The 19,593-nt window shown below is 44.2% G+C and overlaps 1 protein-coding gene across 1 annotated transcript in view; it reads left to right on the forward strand.

Moving 5' to 3' along the window:
- Window positions 1–2,038: 2,038 nt before the first annotated feature.
- The window catches only part of SYDE2 (synapse defective Rho GTPase homolog 2), an 87,257-nt gene continuing 69,702 nt past the window's right edge, over window positions 2,039–19,593 (forward strand). The window contains exons 1-2 of the mRNA XM_073593615.1: window positions 2,039–2,293; window positions 7,534–9,168. Coding sequence (XP_073449716.1) covers window positions 2,203–2,293; window positions 7,534–9,168 — 1,726 coding nt within the window. The 5' untranslated portion in view covers window positions 2,039–2,202. The remainder of the gene's footprint in view (window positions 2,294–7,533; window positions 9,169–19,593) is intronic.

The following is a 19,593-nucleotide window of genomic DNA, read 5'->3' on the forward strand; positions in this document are numbered from 1 at the left end:
TACGTAAGTCCCGCCCACATATGAAAACGGTGTTCAAACCACACATGTGAGGTATCGCTGCGATCGGTAGAGCGAGAGCAATAATTTTGGCCCTAGACCTCCTCTGTAACTCAAAATTTGTAACCAGTAAAAAATTTTAAAGCGTCGCCTATGGGGATTTTTAAGTGGCGAAGTTTGGCGTCATTCCACAAGCGTGTGCAATTTTGAAAGGTGACATGTTAGGTATCTATTTACTCGGCGTAACTTCATCTTTCATATTATGCAAAAACATTGGGCTAACCTTACTGTTTTGTTTTTTTTTAAAGCAAAAAACATTTTTTTTTCCAAAAAAAACGCGTTCGAAAAATTGCTGCGCAAATATCGTGCGAGATGAAAAGTTGCAATGACCGCTATTGTATTCTCTAGGGTCTTTGCTAAAAAAACATATATAATGTTTTGGGGTTCTATGTAATTTTCTAGCAAATAAATGATGATTTTTACATGTAGGAGAGAAATGTCAGAATTGGCATGGGTGCTCCAGAATGCCTGAAGGTGCTCCCCTGCATGTTGGGCCTCTGTATGTGGCCACGCTGTGTAAAAGTCTCACACATGTGGTATCGCCATACTCAGGAGTAATAGCAGAATGTGTTTTGGGGTGTAATTTGTGGTATGCATATGCTGTGTGTGAGAAATAACCTGCTAATATGACAATTTTGTGAAAAAAAAAAAAAAGAAAAAAAAAAACTCGATTTTGCAAAGAATTGTGGGAAAAAATGACAACTTCAAAAAACTCACCATGCATCTTTCTAATTACCTTGGAATGTCTTCTTTCCAAAAAGGGGTAATTTGGGGGGTATTTGTACTTTTCTGGCATGTTAGGGTCTCAAGAAATGAGATAGGCCGTCAGTACTTCAGGTGTGATCAATTTTCAGATATTGGCACCATAGCTTGTGGACGCTATAACTTTCACAAAGACCAAATAATATACACTAATTTGGGTTATTTTTACCAAAGATATGTAGCGGTATAAATTTTGGCCAAAATATATGAAGAAAAATTACTAATTTTCAAAATTTTATAACAGAAACGAAGAAAAATTAATTTTTTTACAGATTTTTCGGTCTTTTTTCTTTTATAGCGCAAAAAATAAAGAACCCAGCGGTGATTAAATACCACCAAAAGAAAGCTCTATTTGTGTGAAAAAAAGGACAAAAAATTCATATAGATACAGTGTTGCATGACTGAGTAATTGTCATTCAAAATGTGAGAGCACCAAAAGCTGAAAATTGGTCTGGTTATTAAGGGGGTTTAAGTGCCCAGTGGTCAAGTGGTTAAAGCGTTGCCTATCGAGAGTCTTAAGTACCGTAGCTTGCCGCCATTCCACAGGTGTACGCAATTTTAAAGCATGACATGTTAGGTATCTATTTACTTGGCATAACATCATCTTTTAGATTTTACAAAAAAAAAGTATTATATTGTGTTTGTGTGCAATAAAATTCATTAAAGCGTATTTTTTTCAATAGAAATTCCTATGAAAAACCGCTGTGCAAATACTGTGTGACATAAAAAATTGCAAAAAAAAAAATATTATTTTATTGTCTAGGACTTTTGCTAAATAAAAAAAAAATATATATATATATATAATGTTTGGGGGGTTTAAATGATTTTTTTAGCAAAAAAAGGTAGATTTTTCCATATAGAAGTGTCAGAATTGGCCTGGATGGGAAGTGGTTTGGTGTGAATGGGCCCTCGGTGTGTCCTCCATGTTGGCCCCTATGATACTTTATGAGGAAATATTGAACATTCCATATAAATCTGGAGAAAATCCGAATATATTGTGTCAGGGAGCCTTTTATGAGGTAGAAGAGGGCTGTAGTCATGTTAATAATGTGAGCAATGGGTGTTTTTCAGTCACAGTGTTTATTCAGCGGACATTGTATGAGAGGACAGGGACAGGACGGTGTGGGGGAGGCGGACACATCATATTGTACACAGAGATTTGTGGAGCGCAGCGCTGACACAGCCGTAGCGTAGTAGGCCAGAGCCCGCCTCACGGAGGGGAGGGGGGAGCGCGCATGCGCCGGGTCCGCGGCCTCTCACCTCACAAATATTCCAAGTATGTACAGCGGGGAGAGGAGCCCCGGAGAGCGGAGCACCGACTGCAGCATGGAGCCCTCCGCCGCCCGGGGCAGCCGCTGCGAGTGCTGAGGGCACTGGGGAGGAATGGCCGATCCTCTGCGGAGGACTCTATCCAAACTGCGGGGAAAGAGAGCCAAGAAGGGGCCGCCGGGGGGACTGGAGACTAACGGAGAAGGTAAAGGGGGGCCCGGAGGAGGGGAGCATAGACCGGGCAGGACAGGGGCTGCAACATGAACTGTCAGAGGTGACCGCAGGGACCAATAGGAGGAGGAGGACAGGGAGTCACACCTGAAATATGTACTGTCAGAGCTGCACCAGAGATGGACAGAGTGCAGGAGAGAGGACGGAACTATTCCTACTGACTGGCCTGCTGGAGAGAGCGATATAGAGAGCAGAGCAGTATAGAGATCTATTGGAGAGTGCAGTATAGAGATCTATTGGAGAGTGCAGTATAGAGATCTATTGGAGAGTGCAGTATAGAGATCTATTGGAGAGTGCAGTATAGAGATCTATTGGAGAGTGCAGTATAGAGATCTATTGGAGAGTGCGGTATAGAGTGCAGTACTGTATAGAGATCTATTGGAGAGCACAGTATAGATTTCTATTGGAGAGCGCGGTATAGAGATCTATTGGAGAGTGCGGTATAGAGATCTATTGGAGAGTGCGGTATAGAGATCTATTGGAGAGTGCGGTATAGAGATCTATTGGAGAGTGCGGTATAGAGATCTATTGGAGAGTGCGGTATAGAGATCTATTGGAGAGTGCGGTATAGAGATCTATTGGAGAGTGCGGTATAGAGATCTATTGGAGAGTGCGGAATAGAGATCTATTGGAGAGTGCGGTATAGAGTGCAGTACTGTATAGAGATCTATTGGAGAGTGCAGTATAGAGATCTATTGGAGAGTGCAGTATAGAGATCTATTGGAGAGTGCAGTATAGAGATCTATTGGAGAGTGCAGTATAGAGATCTATTGGAGAGTGCAGTATAGAGATCTATTGGAGAGTGCAGTATAGAGATCTATTGGAGAGTGCAGTATAGAGATCTATTGGAGAGTGCAGTATAGAGATCTATTGGAGAGTGCGGTATAGAGTGCAGTACTGTATAGAGATCTATTGGAGAGCACAGTATAGATTTCTATTGGAGAGCGCGGTATAGAGATCTATTGGAGAGTGCGGTATAGAGATCTATTGGAGAGTGCGGTATAGAGATCTATTGGAGAGTGCGGTATAGAGATCTATTGGAGAGTGCGGAATAGAGATCTATTGGAGAGTGCGGTATAGAGTGCAGTACTGTATAGAGATCTATTGGAGAGTGCAGTATAGAGATCTATTGGAGAGTGCAGTATAGAGATCTATTGGAGAGTGCAGTATAGAGATCTATTGGAGAGTGCAGTATAGAGATCTATTGGAGAGTGCAGTATAGAGATCTATTGGAGAGTGCAGTATAGAGATCTATTGGAGAGTGCAGTATAGAGATCTATTGGAGAGTGCAGTATAGAGATCTATTGGAGAGTGCAGTATAGAGATCTATTGGAGAGTGCAGTATAGAGATCTATTGGAGAGTGCAGTATAGAGATCTATTGGAGAGTGCAGTATAGAGATCTATTGGAGAGCACGGTATAGATTTCTATTAGAGAGTGCGGTATAGAGGTCTGTTGGAGAGTGCTGTATAGAGATCTATTGGAGAGCACAGTATAGATTTCTATTAGAGAGTGCGGTATAGAGGTCTGTTGGAGAGTGCTGTATAGAGATCTATTGGAGACGGTCTTTCTGGAGAGAGCAGAGTACAGTACTTGTTGACTATCATTCTGAAGAGAGCGGTGTAGATTTCTATTGGAGAGAGCGGTATATAGAGTGCTTGTAGACCGTCCTTGTGGAGAGTGCAATATAGAGTGCTCAGAGAGAGTCTTTCTGGAGAGAGTAGAATACAGTACTTGTTGACTATCCTGCTAGAGAGAGCGGTATAGATTTGTATTGGAGAGAGCAGTATAGAGTGTGTGTTTGACAGTCCTGCTGGAGAGTGCAGTATAGAGTGCTCAGAGACTGTCCTGATCACTATAGAGTACTTAGTGTCTTTCTGGAGAGAGCAGAATACAGTACTTGTTGGCTATCCTGCTGGAGAGAGCGGTGTAGAGAGCTTGTAAACTGTCTTGCTGGAGAACGCATAATAGAGTTTTATTAGAGTGAGCAGTATATAGAGTGTCTTGTTGACCAGAGTGCAGTATAGAGTTCTTAGAGAGAGTCTTTCTTGAGATAGCATTGTATGGTACTTGTTGACTATCCTGCTGTAGCGACGGTAGAGAGCGTTTGTTGACTGTGCTGCTGTAGAGTGCAGTATAGAGTGCTCAGAGACTGTCCTGATCACTATAGAGTACTTAGAGACGGTCTTTCTGGAGAAAGCAGAGTACAGTACTTGTTGGCTATCATGCTGGAGAGAGCGGTATAGAATGCTTGTAGACTGTCCTTGTGGAGAGTGCAATATAGAGTGCTTAGAGTCTTTGTGGTGTGAGCAGAGTACAGTACTTCTTGACTATCCTGCTGGAGAGAGCGGTATAGAGTTCTATTGGAGAGAGCAGTAGAGTGCTTGTTGGCTGTCCTGCTGGAGAGTGCAGTATAGAGTGCACAGAGACTGTCCTGATCACTATAGAGTACTTAGAGACTGTCTTTCTGGAGAGAGCAGAGTACAGTACTTGTTGACTATCCCGCTGGAGAGTGCAGTATAGAGTGCTTCTTGAATGTCCTGCTGAAAAAAGCAGATAGAGTTCTATTGGAGTGAGCCATATATAGAGTGCTTGTTGGCTGTCCTAAGCAATGTAGAATGTTTGCTGACTGTCTTGCTGGAGAGCTCAGTATAAAGAGTTCAGTGACTGCCATGTTGGAGAGAGCAGTATAGAGTGCTTGTGGACTGTCTTGCTGGAGAAAGCAGAATAAAATTCTATTCAAGAGAGCAATATAGAGTGCTAAGTGACTGTCCTTCTGGAAAGAGCAGTATAGAGTTATTTTGAAGAATGCAATATAGAGTGCTTGTTGACTCTCTTGCTGGAGAAAGCAGAATAGAGCTTGATTGGAGAATGCAGTATAGAGTGCTCAGAGACTGTCCTGCTGGTGGAGAGTGCAAGATAGAGTGCTTGGAGACTCTTTCTGGGGACAGCACAGTACAGTATTTATTTGTTGACTATCCTGCAGTATGGAGTATATAGTATATGTGCTCTTTTGGAGAGAGAAGTATAGAGTGCTCAGAGATTGTCCTGATCAGTATAGAGCTCATTGACTGTCTTTCTGGAGAGTGCAATAAAGAGTTCTGTTGAAGAGAGCAATATAGAGTGCTCAGGGACGGTCTTTCTGGAGAGAGCAGAGTACAGTACTTGTTGGCTATCCTGCTGGAGAGAGCTTGTAGACTCTTGTTGGAGAAAGCATAATAGAGTTCTATTGGAGTGAGCAGTATATAGAATGCTTGTTGACGGTTCTAAGCAATGTAGAATGTTTGATGTCTGTCTTGCTGGAGAGTGCAGTATAGTGTGTTCAAGAGCAGTATGGAGTTCTATTGGAGAGTGCAGTATAGAGAGCTCAGTGACTGTCTTTCTGGAGAGTGCAGTATAGAGTGCTCAGAGACGGTCTTGCTGGAGAAGGCAGAATAGATTTCTATTAGAGAGGGCAGTATAGAGTGTCAGGGATGGCCCTGCTGGGGAGGGCAGAATAGATTGCCAGGTGACCTGTTGGAGTGGGCAGAATTGAGCACTCAGTTCTATTGGAGAGGGCAGAATATTGTGTTCCCCCGGAGAGGGCAGAATATTGTGTTCCCCCGGAGAGGGCAGAATATTGTGTTCCCCCGGAGAGGGCAGAATATTGTGTTCCCCCGGAGAGGGCAGAATATTGTGTTCCCCCGGAGAGGGCAGAATATTGTGTTCCCCCGGAGAGGGCAGAATATTGTGTTCCCCCGGAGAGGGCAGAATATTGTGTTCCCCCGGAGAGGACAGAATATTGTGTTCCCCCGGAGAGGGCAGAATATTGTGTTCCCCCGGAGAGGACAGAATATTGTGTTCCCCCGGAGAGGACAGAATAGAGTGCTTCCACACTGTCCTGTTGGAGAGTAGAGAACGGAGTGCCCTGGTGACTGGTAGAGAGCAGAATACAATTCTTGGTTATTGGAGGGGCCAGAATAGAGTCCTATCATTTCTGCCGGTGCCTCAGTAGAGACAGAAGAATACAGTGCCCCAGTGACTGTTCTGCTAGAGACAGAAGAATACAGTGCCCCAGTGACTGTTCCCCTCTAGAGTGCCCTGGTAATAGTGTACCCCAGGGACTGTTTCACTAGAATGTATAAAATACAGTGCCCCAGGGACTATTCTCCTGGACAGTGCAGGCTAGAGTTCCCCAGTGACTGCTCCGCATACTGGGGGCACTGCACAGACCCTGGGAAATGCCAGCTAGAGTGCCCCTGACAAGTGTGAAGTGTGGGTGGGTGTAGCTGTCATGTTGGGCTGCACAGCAAGGGACCCCTAAGAACTGTAATATAAATAACTGCAGTTGGTGCATCACAGTGAGCCATGTGAAGTATAATGTATGTTTTGGTGGTAGGCTAGAAGCATCATTGAAGATACTACAGAGATTTGTTATAATAGATATAATCTAATGTGGGTGAACAAATGGCATCTTTTAGAATAATGACAGAAGAAATGGGAGGTTACAGTCTCTTGATAAGAACAAGGCGTAGGGTGGGTGTAATGGAGTGCATCAAGGGGCTACTGAGCCATGTAACATTTTGGAGTGCAGGAAGAGGACTTCTTAGTGCAATGTTAGTTAGTGGGAACATATTACTGGGCATTGACAGGTTAGGTTGTGAGTAGGTGAGTGGGGGCATCATAAGGGGAACTGTAATATCCAGTCTGGTAAGTGCACTACCAACCCCTCTTGGAGCTGTAACACAATAGTTGGAAGGTGCAGGCTACAGTGCTGGTAAACGTAAGGCGCTGGGTGTTTGGGTGTGAGTCTTAGGGGATGCAGGGGCCTGTTATTTCTTCTTAAGTGTGTCAATTTTTTTTTTAAGTACCCCTGATAGATACCTCTGTCTATTTTAATTAAAGTGGTTAGTACAGATTGGAGACCTATGAAAGCTGTAAGCATCTGGGTGTCCGGGGTACTTAGGGACTGCTGAGGATTTTCTATTATCATTTTGTTTGGGGTTGATGATTGCAAGCTCCTCAGAGTGCAGACTAGAATGCTTCCATAAAGGTCCTCTCTGGAGGCTGACCACAGAGCTGTATGAGGCCTGCCAGGGAAGTGCATAGTAGTATCTGCAGATGATTTGAAATATGGGTTCAGAATTGGCTCTGGGGTGCAGGCTTAAGTCCCAAGATAGCATCAAAGGGGAATTTTATGTAAGCAGCCCTGTTGACATTCTATTGGGGTCTGCAGGACCGCCATGTGGAATCAAGACGGTGACCCCGGACGAGAGCAGACTGGCTGGCAATCACAGTAAAGACTGGTCTTCTCAGAACCACAATAATAACAATTACTCTCATCCTTCCAAATGGGAAACAGCATCGGGACCCGCATCTTCCAATCAGCCCGTTCAGGGGTGCCGATACTCCCACTATAGCAATATCAGCAACACGGATTGCTTGCCCAATGGCATGGAAAGAGACAACAACACCAAGTCACACCCTCTGTCATGTGGTATAAATGGTAAGGATGCCATCATGGGACGTTACTCTTACGGAGGTTTTCAGTTCCAACCAGAGACTCAGATTAAGCCTCCAAATAGCGCTCCATACGCTGCAAACTCTCATTCTGAGGGACAGTGGCCTTTTCAGAAGGGGCCTTCCCCATCGTACCCTCTTAATTTCATCTATCCCCCTAAATCTAGTCCAGCCAGGGAGCCTCACGCAGGCCCCCGATATGTTGAAAACACACAGTGGTGCTCTAGTACCTTTGAAGGAAGCAGTTCTTTCTCTACAAACTGCCCCATGCCTCCCCTGGGACTCATAAATGCCCCGTATTATGGGAACACCCGAAACCATTCCGAGGACAGTGAGGAAGATGATTATTATGATAATGAGCATCTCTTGATTACTAGCCCAAGTGAGGCTCAGTGCAATAGCCATTTTTCTGGGCCCCCAACACCATTCTTGCACAATGCCGTGGCCTCCCCGGTGGCTGATGATGGCCATCAAGAGCGGAAAGGCAGCGTGGACATGTACCTAGAGACTGACAGACTGAGGTCTCAGTTGCAGGAGGCTTATTATTTATTAATGCATGCCATGCATGACATGCCTCTTGAGACCCCCTCTAGCAAAACCGGGTGCAGAACAGAGACTTGCCCCTCTAGCTCCCAGTCCCAGGACAGCGTTTATTCTCAGTCCTCTGCAAGGGTTGTAGAAAGCGATGTCTGGTCCTCCGATGACGCCAGTCCAAAACAAGTGTCTCATAGCGATTTGGCGTCTTTGAATGCTTTAATAAGCTCTCAGCTTAACAGGATGCAGACGTTTAGCAAAAGCGTTGACGCCGTCTACAGCCTGCCAGCCTTCAGAACTTTGTACAAGTGCCACAGCGATAGTCAGATAAAGTACAGCCCTGTCCATAGCAACTTGTCATCTGATTGTAGTTTTGAGCACAGCCAGGGTTCTATTGGTCAGCACACGGATGCTGACAGTGAGGGCAGCCCCCGGGACATATTATCCTCTGTGAACTGGAGAGCCTCTGAGAGTGTCACTCGTAATCCCTCTGATTATATACACCAAACACCAGGGGACTTGGTCTCAGTTACAGTCACTAATGGCAGGCATGGTGCAGACATGATGAGCGCGGAAAGTCACAGAGCCTCACAGAAGCCATCGGGCCGCACGGTGAAGAAAATGCAAAAATGGATGTACAAAGGACGCTTGTTGTCTTTGGAAATGAAGGAACGCATCATTGGATCCTCTCAGAAAGCCAGCGGATCCAGCAAGCGGGAGTCCAGTCCAACTGGGAGCTGCAAATCCGAGCATCTCCAGGACAGTTCAGCGACATCCCTGAAGATGCCTGGAGAGATGGAAAGACCCTCAATGACAGGTAGGCGAGCGGGGCATGGGCCCAGCTCCAGGCCTGCAAATGTCTGCCAAAGCTTCTCTTCTTTTTTTTTTTTTTTTTTTTTTGGGTGGTGGAAAAGCTCGGGTCTTATTTATCTTCCAATATCTGTGTACTAATAGGTGACATGGTGGTGGGTCCTGGACTTCTGGCATGGTATAATAATAATGCTATAGGCTCATGTGTAAACATCTATGTGTTCTTAATGTCACTTTTATTTTTTGTGTCCTTCTTCTTCTTCTTCATATTGTTGCCACTGCTTTCCTATTCTGTCTACTGCATGTTTAAAAAAAAAAAAAAAAGTATATATTACTTTTATTTTACTTGTTCTGTAATGTGACATTTTAGGGAAGTGAACGTATATGCAGATTTTTAAATGCTTAAAGCAGAGTTCCAGCTTGGGGTTTTTCTTTTTTCTTTTTCTTTAATAACCCCTGTGATGGTCGCACCTAATGCTATTCATAATGCAATGTGTATGAAATGTTAGGCAATATAAATCATGATCTTTTAAAATTTAAACTTTTGTAGTCCCCAGCAAGCGAGCTCCCATCTTTAGGCTCGGTTCACACTAGGGGCGGCACGACTTGCAGGTCGCCTCACCGAGGCGACCTGCACACGACTGGCTGGGCGACTTGCAAAACGACTTTTGTATAGAAGTCTATGCAAGTGGCCCCAAGTCGCCCCCAAAGTAGTACAGGAACCTTTTTCTAAGTCGGAGCGACTTGCGTCGCTCCCCTTAGAACGGTTCCATTGTACAAAACGGGACGCTACTTGTCGGGCGACTAGGTCGCCTGACAAGTCGTCCTAGTGTGAACCGAGCCTTAGTGTGAGCATCTGAAGCCCCCTCCTTTCTCATTCGGTATACGGCGCTGCTGGCTACCCAGGATGCACCTCCCCATCGCACGCATTCGCATATAGTACAAAGTGAGATGCGATGCTACAAGTGGCGGATGCCCATTGTCTCCTGGGATTGATGACACTCATATCCTAGGAGCCAATGGGCGGGCGGACATGATGTACCGGGGAGGTGGAGTGAAAAATAATGCCCGGAGCTCCGCTTTAACTCTGAGGCAAAACTATGGATTTTAAAGTATTTTGAGGATAAAGAGCGTGCAGCTTGCAGTCCAACCAAAGGAGTAGAAAAGATTGTTCAATCGTTTTGGGACTTGGGTAGCAGTTTTGTATGAAAAATAGCGCATGTCTGTCTTTTTTCATTCTATATTTGGGCAACCCACAGTCCTCCCGGTGAGTGAAAGTCCCAGCGAGCCATGGTGGTTGCTCCCCCACTTTTGTAGATACGACATTCAGATTAGCATTATGCCCCGTACACACGGTCGGACATTGATTGGACATTCCGACAACAAAATCCATGGATTTTTTCCGACGGATGTTGGCTCAAACTTGTCTTGCATACACGCAGTCACACAAAGTTGTCGGAAAATCTGATCGTTCTGAACGCGGTGAAGTAAAACGCGTACGTCGGGACTATAAACGGGGCAGTAGCCAATAGCTTTCGTCTCTTAATTTATTCTGAGCATGCGTGGCACTTTGTGCGTCGGATTTGTGTACACACGATCGGAATTACCGACAACGGATTTTGTTGTTGAAAAATTTAATAGCAAGTTCTCAAACTTTGTGTCGGAAATTCCTATAGAAAATGTGTGATGGAGCCTACATACGGCCGGAATTTCCGACAACAAGGTCCTATCGTGTGTACAGGGCATTAGGGTTCTAAAACCTGCTGGGACTTGTGGTGCCTCACTGCTGATGACTTGAGTTACTAAAACTTGCTTCACGATATTTAATGTTATGTTTATAATGTATATTTAGAGTGTTTGGCCTTCTTTCTAACATTTGTATACATTGAGAATGCAACTGTCATGACCCATATTAAACAAAGCAAATTCCTTCGCTGCCTCTGCTGGGTAATACCATATAAAGATAAAAGTCGCTTACGGTTTCCAGTTCTCTAATTACAGAGCCCTCTTTACATAGCAGATTGAGTGTGTATTTAGACCAATAGGGTTCAGTGTGTGTGCAGTACGTGTTTTCTTCTTAACTCTGATTTGCTTTGAATTTGCATAACAACTGCGGGTGATCTAACTATACCTCACAAATTAGCACTTTGAGACCGGGCTTATTTTCCAGGCGCAAAGATCAACAGGCAAATTATACTGTTGTGTAGGTAACAATTTGTTCTTGGTTAGGCAATTAGACCAGAGTATATGTTGGTGTATGTGTGTTGATTTGGACCTCATCATGCCCAGTTAAAGTGGAAGATTACTCTGAGCATGAAAAAGCCATATAACACGTACCTTGATAGATGCATAGCACCAAGTTTCACTTCTGGCGGGCTGGTTGTCTGGCAGTCAGCACTGGAAACTGACAGTTTTTTTTACCAGTGACACCATGCAACTCATGGGGGGTTATTTACTAAAGGCAAATCCACTATGCACTTGAAATTGCACTGAAAGTACACTTGGAAGTGCAGTCGCTGTAGATCTGAGGGGGACATGCAAGGAAAATAAAAAACAGCATTTTAGCATGCACATGATTGGATAATAATCGGCAGAACTTCCCCTCATTTCAGATCTACCCCTCAGATTTACAGCGACTGCACTTCCAAGTGCACTTTCAGTGCAATTTCAAGTGCACTTTGCACTTGTAGTTTGCACTTGAAGTGCAAAGAGGATTTGCCTTTTCGTAAATAACCCCCATGGTGTCGCTCTGCAAGCACAATGTTATCTTTTATAGATTATCTGTGTTCTGAGCTGTGTGTCTCTCTACCTATTCGCAGATTTGTGGGGGAAGATCCATAGAGCCGCTCTCTCTCTCTCAGCCTGTCATTGATTTTTAACAGACTGGCTGCATGGAACGCCTGTCATTCCCTGGTTGCATAAACACCATCCTTCTACGCAAATGTACAGGTCTGTGTGCCATGTGAATGAAGCTTCCTAATTAATTATTCCTAAACCAAACAAGATTAGGAAGAAGGATAAAAAGAGTTCCACTTTAATTCCCCTTTTCTGCTTTCAGAAAAATAGGGGAAGGTCCTGTTGCATTAATAGAGTTCAGACCTGATATGAAAGGAAGAAGTAGCAGCACACTGGTCCTAGAATTGTGTTTTTTAATTCTTCCACCATTCAGGTCATGATAATTATTTACACACTTGTAGAATAGAGAAATGATAACCATCCAAACAAAGCTTTCTCTCCTTAAGCCGAATGGATGAATGAGAGAAATCTAAGATTCTCCCACCTATGCTAAACAGCATGGATGGAGGAACCTCGCCTGATGGTTATTCTATTTAGGCAACTGCAGTGCCCATGTTTGTCTAAATACCTGTACAGTGGCAGCATTTGATTGGATGCAGTCACTGTTCATTTGACAATTTCCCACCAAGCTCCTTCAGTATTTTTTTTTTCAGTCACACTGCTGTAATCCCAATTTTGATCCGACTTTCAGTGCAATTGTGTAGTGCAACTTGGATGCTGCTTTAAAGTGGTTTGCATATTCCGTGGGACCAAAATCATGCTGGCAGTACAGGAGCCTTTTCCATAATTGCGCTGTGCTGAGTTGCATTGATGGGGAACGGGCACCATTGAAAACAATGTAATTTTCATTGCCATACAATTCTGTGATCTCAAGTCGCATCTGAAATCGCACTAGTGTGAATGGAGCCCTAAAGTTTGTCAAGCCAGGTGCAGCCAACAGGGCATCCCATGGCATGAACTTCACCCAATCGGTTGTTGTGTGTGTATTTTCTTTGGAGTTGTAATCAGGTTTAGATGCACAGTGCCTAGGTCATTTAAAGTGGTTCTAAAGAATCAAAGTTTTTTTTTTTTTGTTACCTTCATGCATGAAGGTAAAAAACCTGTGTGCAGCAGCTCGATTCAGCAATGTGCACAAGAGCCTCGGCTCTCTCTTGGAACGCTCCCTCCTCATTGGCTGAGACGGCAGTAGTGAGCCTTTGAGGAGAGAGAGGGGGTGGGGCCAAGCCACAGCTCTGTGTATTAATGGACACGCAGAGCTACAGCTTGGGAAAATTGCAAGCTGCTTGCTCTGGGGGGCACTCGACAGGAGGGAGGGGCCAGGAGCACCGGCGGGGGACCCGAGAAGAGGAGGATCAGGGCTGCTCTGTGCAAAACCACTGCCCAGAACTGGTAAGTATAACAAGTTCGTTATTTGAAAAAATAATGTTTTGTGATATTTAATACTTCAACAATCTGAACAATGATTGTGTCTCAGAGTTTGACAGGGATAGTTGTGTACTGGGAGATGCCTAGTGGCACAGTTTAAGGCTCCATTCTCACCAATACAATCGCAAAACATAGGTTCAGATGCCATTATTTTCAATGGCACCTGAAACGCGGTGCGGTTTTTGCCGCGATTTTCACGTGATTTATCGCGTGGCAATCGCATGAAGCTTGTTGCCCAAAAAGGAGCTCCTGCTCCCATTTGGGCAACAAGCTTCATGTGGTGTGATTTGCCGCGCAATAAATCACTTGACAATCATGGCACAACTGCACCACGTTTTGGGTGCCATTGAAAATAATGGCATCTGAACCTGCGTTTTGCAATCGTACGGCGTTTTAAGATCATTGGCAGAGTTGCAGCGAATTCTACCATGATCCCAAAACGCCCAGGTGGGATTGGAGCCTTATGTAGTATGATGGTTTTGGTAGGCCATTATTCGCTCCTGGTAGACAAGAGTGGTAGTCTTGTAGCCTTTCGCAGAACTTTTGTTTTTCTAGGATGTAGAGGCCCACATAGAAGGCTCGGATTTTGTCTGATTCAGCAGGAATTCAAACTGTGGGTGGCTCTACAAGCACTACTCGGCTTGACTAAAGTCAATTTAAAAATGTACCGAGTTGGGTGGAAAATTTACAATGACTACATCCTCTGGGGATTCAGACAGCTGAATACAATAGCTGCCAATGACCAACACGGTCTTTAGGCTCGGTTCACACTGGGGCGACTTGGGATCCGACTTGTACGCCCTCAAGTCGCCCCAAGTCGCCCCAGAAATAGTTTGAATGGGAGTGAACGCTAGCGTCTTAATAGACGCTACTGAAGTCGCTCCGACTTCAGAGCGTACTCCCTGTACTACTTTGATCCGACTTGGTAGGCGACCTGTACCATAGAAATCAATGGAAGTCGCCTCCAAGTCGGATCTCTCTGTAAAGTCAAGCGACTTTGCAGGGAAAACCCCTCCCTCCCCCCTCCCTCCCAGAGAGCTGATTGCCCCGTGATTGGCCACAGGCGAAGTCGCCTGTCATGGAGGCGACTTCAAGTCGCCTCGTAATTTGCCGAAGTCGCGCTGAAGTCGCGCTGAAGCCGCGTTGAAGTCGCGGTACAAAGTCGCGCTAAAGTCGTGTTGCCCATGTGTGAACCGACCCTAAGGGTGTTGTAGAAAACATCTTTGGTCACATTTTCCCCCCCAAGTATATAAAGTAGATGGCTCCAGGGACACCACTCTAATACAAATACCTGCATACTCTCAAATAATGTAAATCAATTCACCTTCTTGCCAATGTAGATGGGGCCATGTGCATCCATCCTGTTCACTGTATTGCACGCTGCTAGAATTTTTGTGCCAAACTCAGCAAGTGGACTTTATCTATGTGGAGAAGGGACTGTTGGATGCAGAGGTTTTCCAATCTCAGATATCAACAATTTCATGAGGGTGCCCTCCTGAAGGCTGAGTTCACACTGGCATTAAGAGCAGGCGTTAAAAAGGCCCCTCAAATGCCTATGCGCAAGATATAATAGACAGCACATTGTGCTGGTCACACTAAGTGTTAGCGTCGAGTCGCTTTAAAATTGAAGCCTCATGTCGAGTCAGGAGGTGTTTGAAGCTTTTCAACGCCTCCCATTCAGGTCTATGGTAGCGCCTCGCAAATGCTCTGGCAGGCAGTTGCGGGCGTTTAGATTCGTTCATTTACTGTAATGGAATAGACATTTGTGGAGCAGTTTTAACACTTGTCAAATGCTTCAAAACTGCCCATAGTGCGTTTGGGGAGCATTTTTAATCCCTCAATAATGCTTGTAAAATGCCTGTTTGATTCCCATACTAAAGCTCATTGATGCCTGTCTGACCCCCATACTAACGCCATACAAACGCTATAGGAGCGTTTGTTGAGCATTAGAAATGTAATTGTGAACAAGCCCAAACATGCATTCTACTTGTTTTCTATGGTGGTCGTGTGTCCAATCTAAGGTCTCTAACTCACATTCATACATACTAGGGCCAATTTAGAGAGGAACCAATTAACCTACCAGCCTGCCTTTGGAGTGTGGGAGGAAACCGGAGTACCCGGAGGAAACCCACACAAGGACATGGAGAACATGCAAACTCCAGGCAGGTAGTGCCTGGTTGGGATTTGGAGGGATGACCCTAGTGCTGCCAGGCGGCTTATTCATTATAGTCATCTAAAGCCTTGGGGTAGAGTTGTGTGTATGTGCATGACATGTCAAACTCTGGAAAACCTCTCCACCCACATATTGAACATAAGACTGCGGAGGAAGATGAAATCAATCACATGATTTGGTAAATAACAAATGTGGCATGTCAGAGGGTAAGGAGTGCTTAAAGCGGAACTTCCACTTTTGGGTGTAACTCTGCTTTAAGACTCCTTTCACACTGGGGTCACCGAGCGTTAGTGCTAAAGTGCCGCTCATTTTTGCGGCGCTTTTCGGCTGCTAGCGGGGCGCATTTAACCCCTGCTAGTGTTTAAAGAAGGGGTTAAAAGCGCCGTTTTGGGGCGCTTCCGAATCGCTTTGGAAGCGCTATCCATTCATTTCAATGGACAGGGCGTTTTGGGAGTGCTATATACAGCGCTCCCAAAATGCCCCAAAGATGCTGCTTGCAGGAATTTTCCTAAAGTCCCGGAATCACACCTCCCCAGGGTGAAAAGACACACTGAAATGAATGGGAGGCGGTTTTCAGGCGCTATTAAGACGCTATTTCTAGCGCTAAAACGCCTGAAAATCGCCTCAGTGTGAAAGCAGCCTAAATGCTTTTATTCACTATCAATAACTGTAAGCAAAGGCTTATAGATTTGCATATACCTTGGGCCCCTTTGACAAGGGCAGTCCATATCATCCACCCTGTACTGGTTTTGATTTAGCGGGGCAACTGGTCACAGATCCCCTGCTGATTAGACTGGAAAAAGGAGTTTTAGGCTGGCTATACGAGGGGCAATTTGGTAGAGCGATTGAACTTTTAATTTCATCAGTGCCAGGTAAAGCAGTTGGGTTGATTGCAAAGAATTGGGATCTGAATTGCCCCAACCCAACTCTGTGGAAAAGGCAATCGCTTTGAATTTATTGCCCAGTTTTGACTTTGCAAATGACCAAATCCTGCTCGTGAGTGAACGATTGTTTAGTTTTTGGTGATTATTTACTACCATATGTTCAACTCCTAGCGGATAAAGAGATTGTCATTGACTACATTTCCACCTCTATGGTCAGATTAACACAGTTCACTTCTTTATATCTGCTGTGTTGTGAATCCTGATTGCCCTGCATACAGCCTCTCCTATTGGTTGGCAGATTTGTACCATGTGTTGCTGACACATTTTAGGATGGAGAATTGTCGCCGTATTCTCAGCAAGATCTGTTTTACATGTCTGGATTGCTAAAACCTGTAACACCGTCTGTAGAAACGCTCTTTCTTTTTTCTCCTGTTTGTTTTGTTTAATCAACAAAGAGAAAAGTGGCCCAGTAGATGTGTGGATTTAATCGCTGCTGGCTGTGTTGTGAATGTAAATATCCTTGCAGCATAGTGCCAATTGTTGGGAGCTGCTTTGCTATGGGCAGAGAGAGCCGTGGAATTCGGAGCTGTGTTCATACAGGCCCCTTGGTCTTATCTGACAGATTGCTGGAGATTTATCGCCCTGTAAGCAGTGGTAGGACACTCAGATATGTTGTCACCAGTTCACTCCAGGCTAGAGTCTGCATAATGTGCTGCCAAGGGGTTTTTGTTTTTTTTTGTATGCCCTTGCTGTTCTTTTCATTTTTTTGTTTCTTTTTTGTTTTGAGAGATCGGCATGTTGCTTATGAGGCTTAGTACAGTACTCCTACAGCTTCTTAGTACTACAAGCTTCTGCTTGTCCTCTTTTCTGGAATGCTGGAACTTGTAGTTCAGCACCTCCAGCTGATTTTATCCTACATTTTACCAGTTAGAAACCCCCCCCCCCCCTTCAAGTAAATTTAATTTGCATAGGCACAAGCCAGCTGCCCTCAGGGTAAGTTGTTTGTGGAGGGCTCTTCTGACTTTCAGTAGATGTCAGTATAGAGACAGGCGGGTTGTATCTATGTCGAGCGATGGAGCAACTTGGGTACAACCAGCCTGCCCATAGATGGATCGAATCTCGGTTCTGGATTTGATCCATCTATGGCCGGCTTTTGGATGTTGAATCAATAGCAATTGGGACAGGTGTTTTTTTTTAACCAATTGAATTACACTTTTTGGCTATTGGTGGCCATGGCATCAGGTTACAGAGGGGGGCATCTTAAAGGAACTTTAGAAAACAGAATGCAGAGTTTCCACATTTGACTTTGAAAGTCAGTATTTGTTTACATTTTTTTTAATATGAATGCCCCAGGGCTCTTCTGCATCTGGCAGACATCGTCACCTATGCGGCTGAAATGGCAATTGTCCTTTCTTGTTTTCTGAGTACCTTCATTGTTTGTTTTTTTTTTTTGCAGCCCGTAGAAGCACATTTTCCTGCTTGGAAAATGTTGTCACCAGTGAGAGGATTGCTAGTGTGACATCGGCCTTTCCCTTGTGTGAGTGCTTTAGAAAGTCACTGATTCTAAACAATTGTGCAGTTAGAGAAGTGTCAAAACATCTGACCGTGTCCTACTAAGTAGTATGATGAGGATAAGATGACCGACACAAAGCCCACCACTTTCTATAAAGGTCAGCAGTGGCATGACCAGTTCCCTTTCAGGGGTCTCCAAACTACGGTCCTTCAGTTGTTCAGAAACTACAATTCCCATCATGCCTAGTCATGTCTGTGAATGTCAGATTTTTACAATGCCTCATGGGATGTGTAGTTCTGCAACAGCTGGAGGGCCGTAGTTTGAGGATCCCTGTGGAGGAAACCTGTGCTGGGAGAAATAGTCAATGGCAGCTTCCATGTCTCCTGAGGATGTTAGTTACCAGACTGTGTCTGGCTTCTGTACTTTATTAGCAGCTGACTTGGAACAAGCATGTAGATTAGAAAGTTGGCGTGAGCTCAGAGGCAAACCATTTTGAATGAATATTTTTAGTCATTTGAAATGTATCTAGACCCAAGAACAAAAATGTAATCTATTGCAGCTTACCAGTCCTTGAATGTGGTGGCTGCAGTGTTAATTTTGACATCAAATTTAAATTTAGTTTTAGTTTTATAGCCTTTTGACTAAAATGCAATTAGTCGTATTTTAGTCATCTGAGCCGTTTTAGTCATATTTTTGTCGCCTAAAAACGAATGGGCTTAGTTAATCTTTTAATGCATTATTTCTTCAGAACTGTCAAACACTATATACTCCTGGAGTAAAAATCTAACAACATGTTTATTATTTATGGTATTGAGGTTTGGACATGCACTACAGACACAGATTTAGCCGTTGTGATCTAAATTCAATTTAGTTTTAGTCAGTCTTTTGACTAAAATGTCGTTTGTCTTATTTTAGTAGACCAAAATAGTATTCATTTAGTCAACAAAAATGTGTTAGTCGACGAATAGAACACTGGGAGGCTGCCTTAGTTTTCTTTTTTTTTTTTTTTTTGGCTTTTTCCCCCTCCCTTTTATTTTTTCACCTGGTGCCCCTGCCAGGAACACACTTCTGTCCTAGGGTGACAACGGTCAGTCACTGCACTGTATCTGTGGAGGAGCAGCATTGTCACCCTAGGACTGGAAGTGTGTTAGGACTACAGAAAACTTTCTGTTGGAGATTACATATACTGCCTTTAGGAATCATTGGAAAATTATTCTGTAGAGTTCCACTTTAAAGCCTTTAGTGGGCGAGACACAAATATTACAGTGGTGTTCGCACTCAGCCAGCAGTGGCTAAATGGTATCCTTTATTCAGCCCTCAAAAAGGAAAACAAACCACATAATATCAGCCTGTTTGCTGGACTGAGCCTTGCTTGTTCTGTGCTGTCCGCTTTAGGCGGGACCTGACTATTACAGCAGAGCTGCTTTTCTGTGTGCTCTGCTTGTATTTGCTGTATAGTAGCGGTTTTATAGAGAATGACTGACTGTTTTCACTCAAGCATTTTGGCCTGTTAAATGTATAATCAAAATTCGTTTTTTGTTATGTCTGTTCAATTAGCAAAAAAAAAGAAAACGATTTTTTTTTAAATGAGATGCGTATAGCAGAACTTGCAAACGCTTGCTATTTATTTTCGAATTCAAA

The sequence above is a fragment of the Aquarana catesbeiana genome, linkage group LG07, assembly GCF_042186555.1.
Source record: "Aquarana catesbeiana isolate 2022-GZ linkage group LG07, ASM4218655v1, whole genome shotgun sequence".
Classification (NCBI taxonomy): Eukaryota; Metazoa; Chordata; class Amphibia; order Anura; family Ranidae; genus Aquarana; species Aquarana catesbeiana.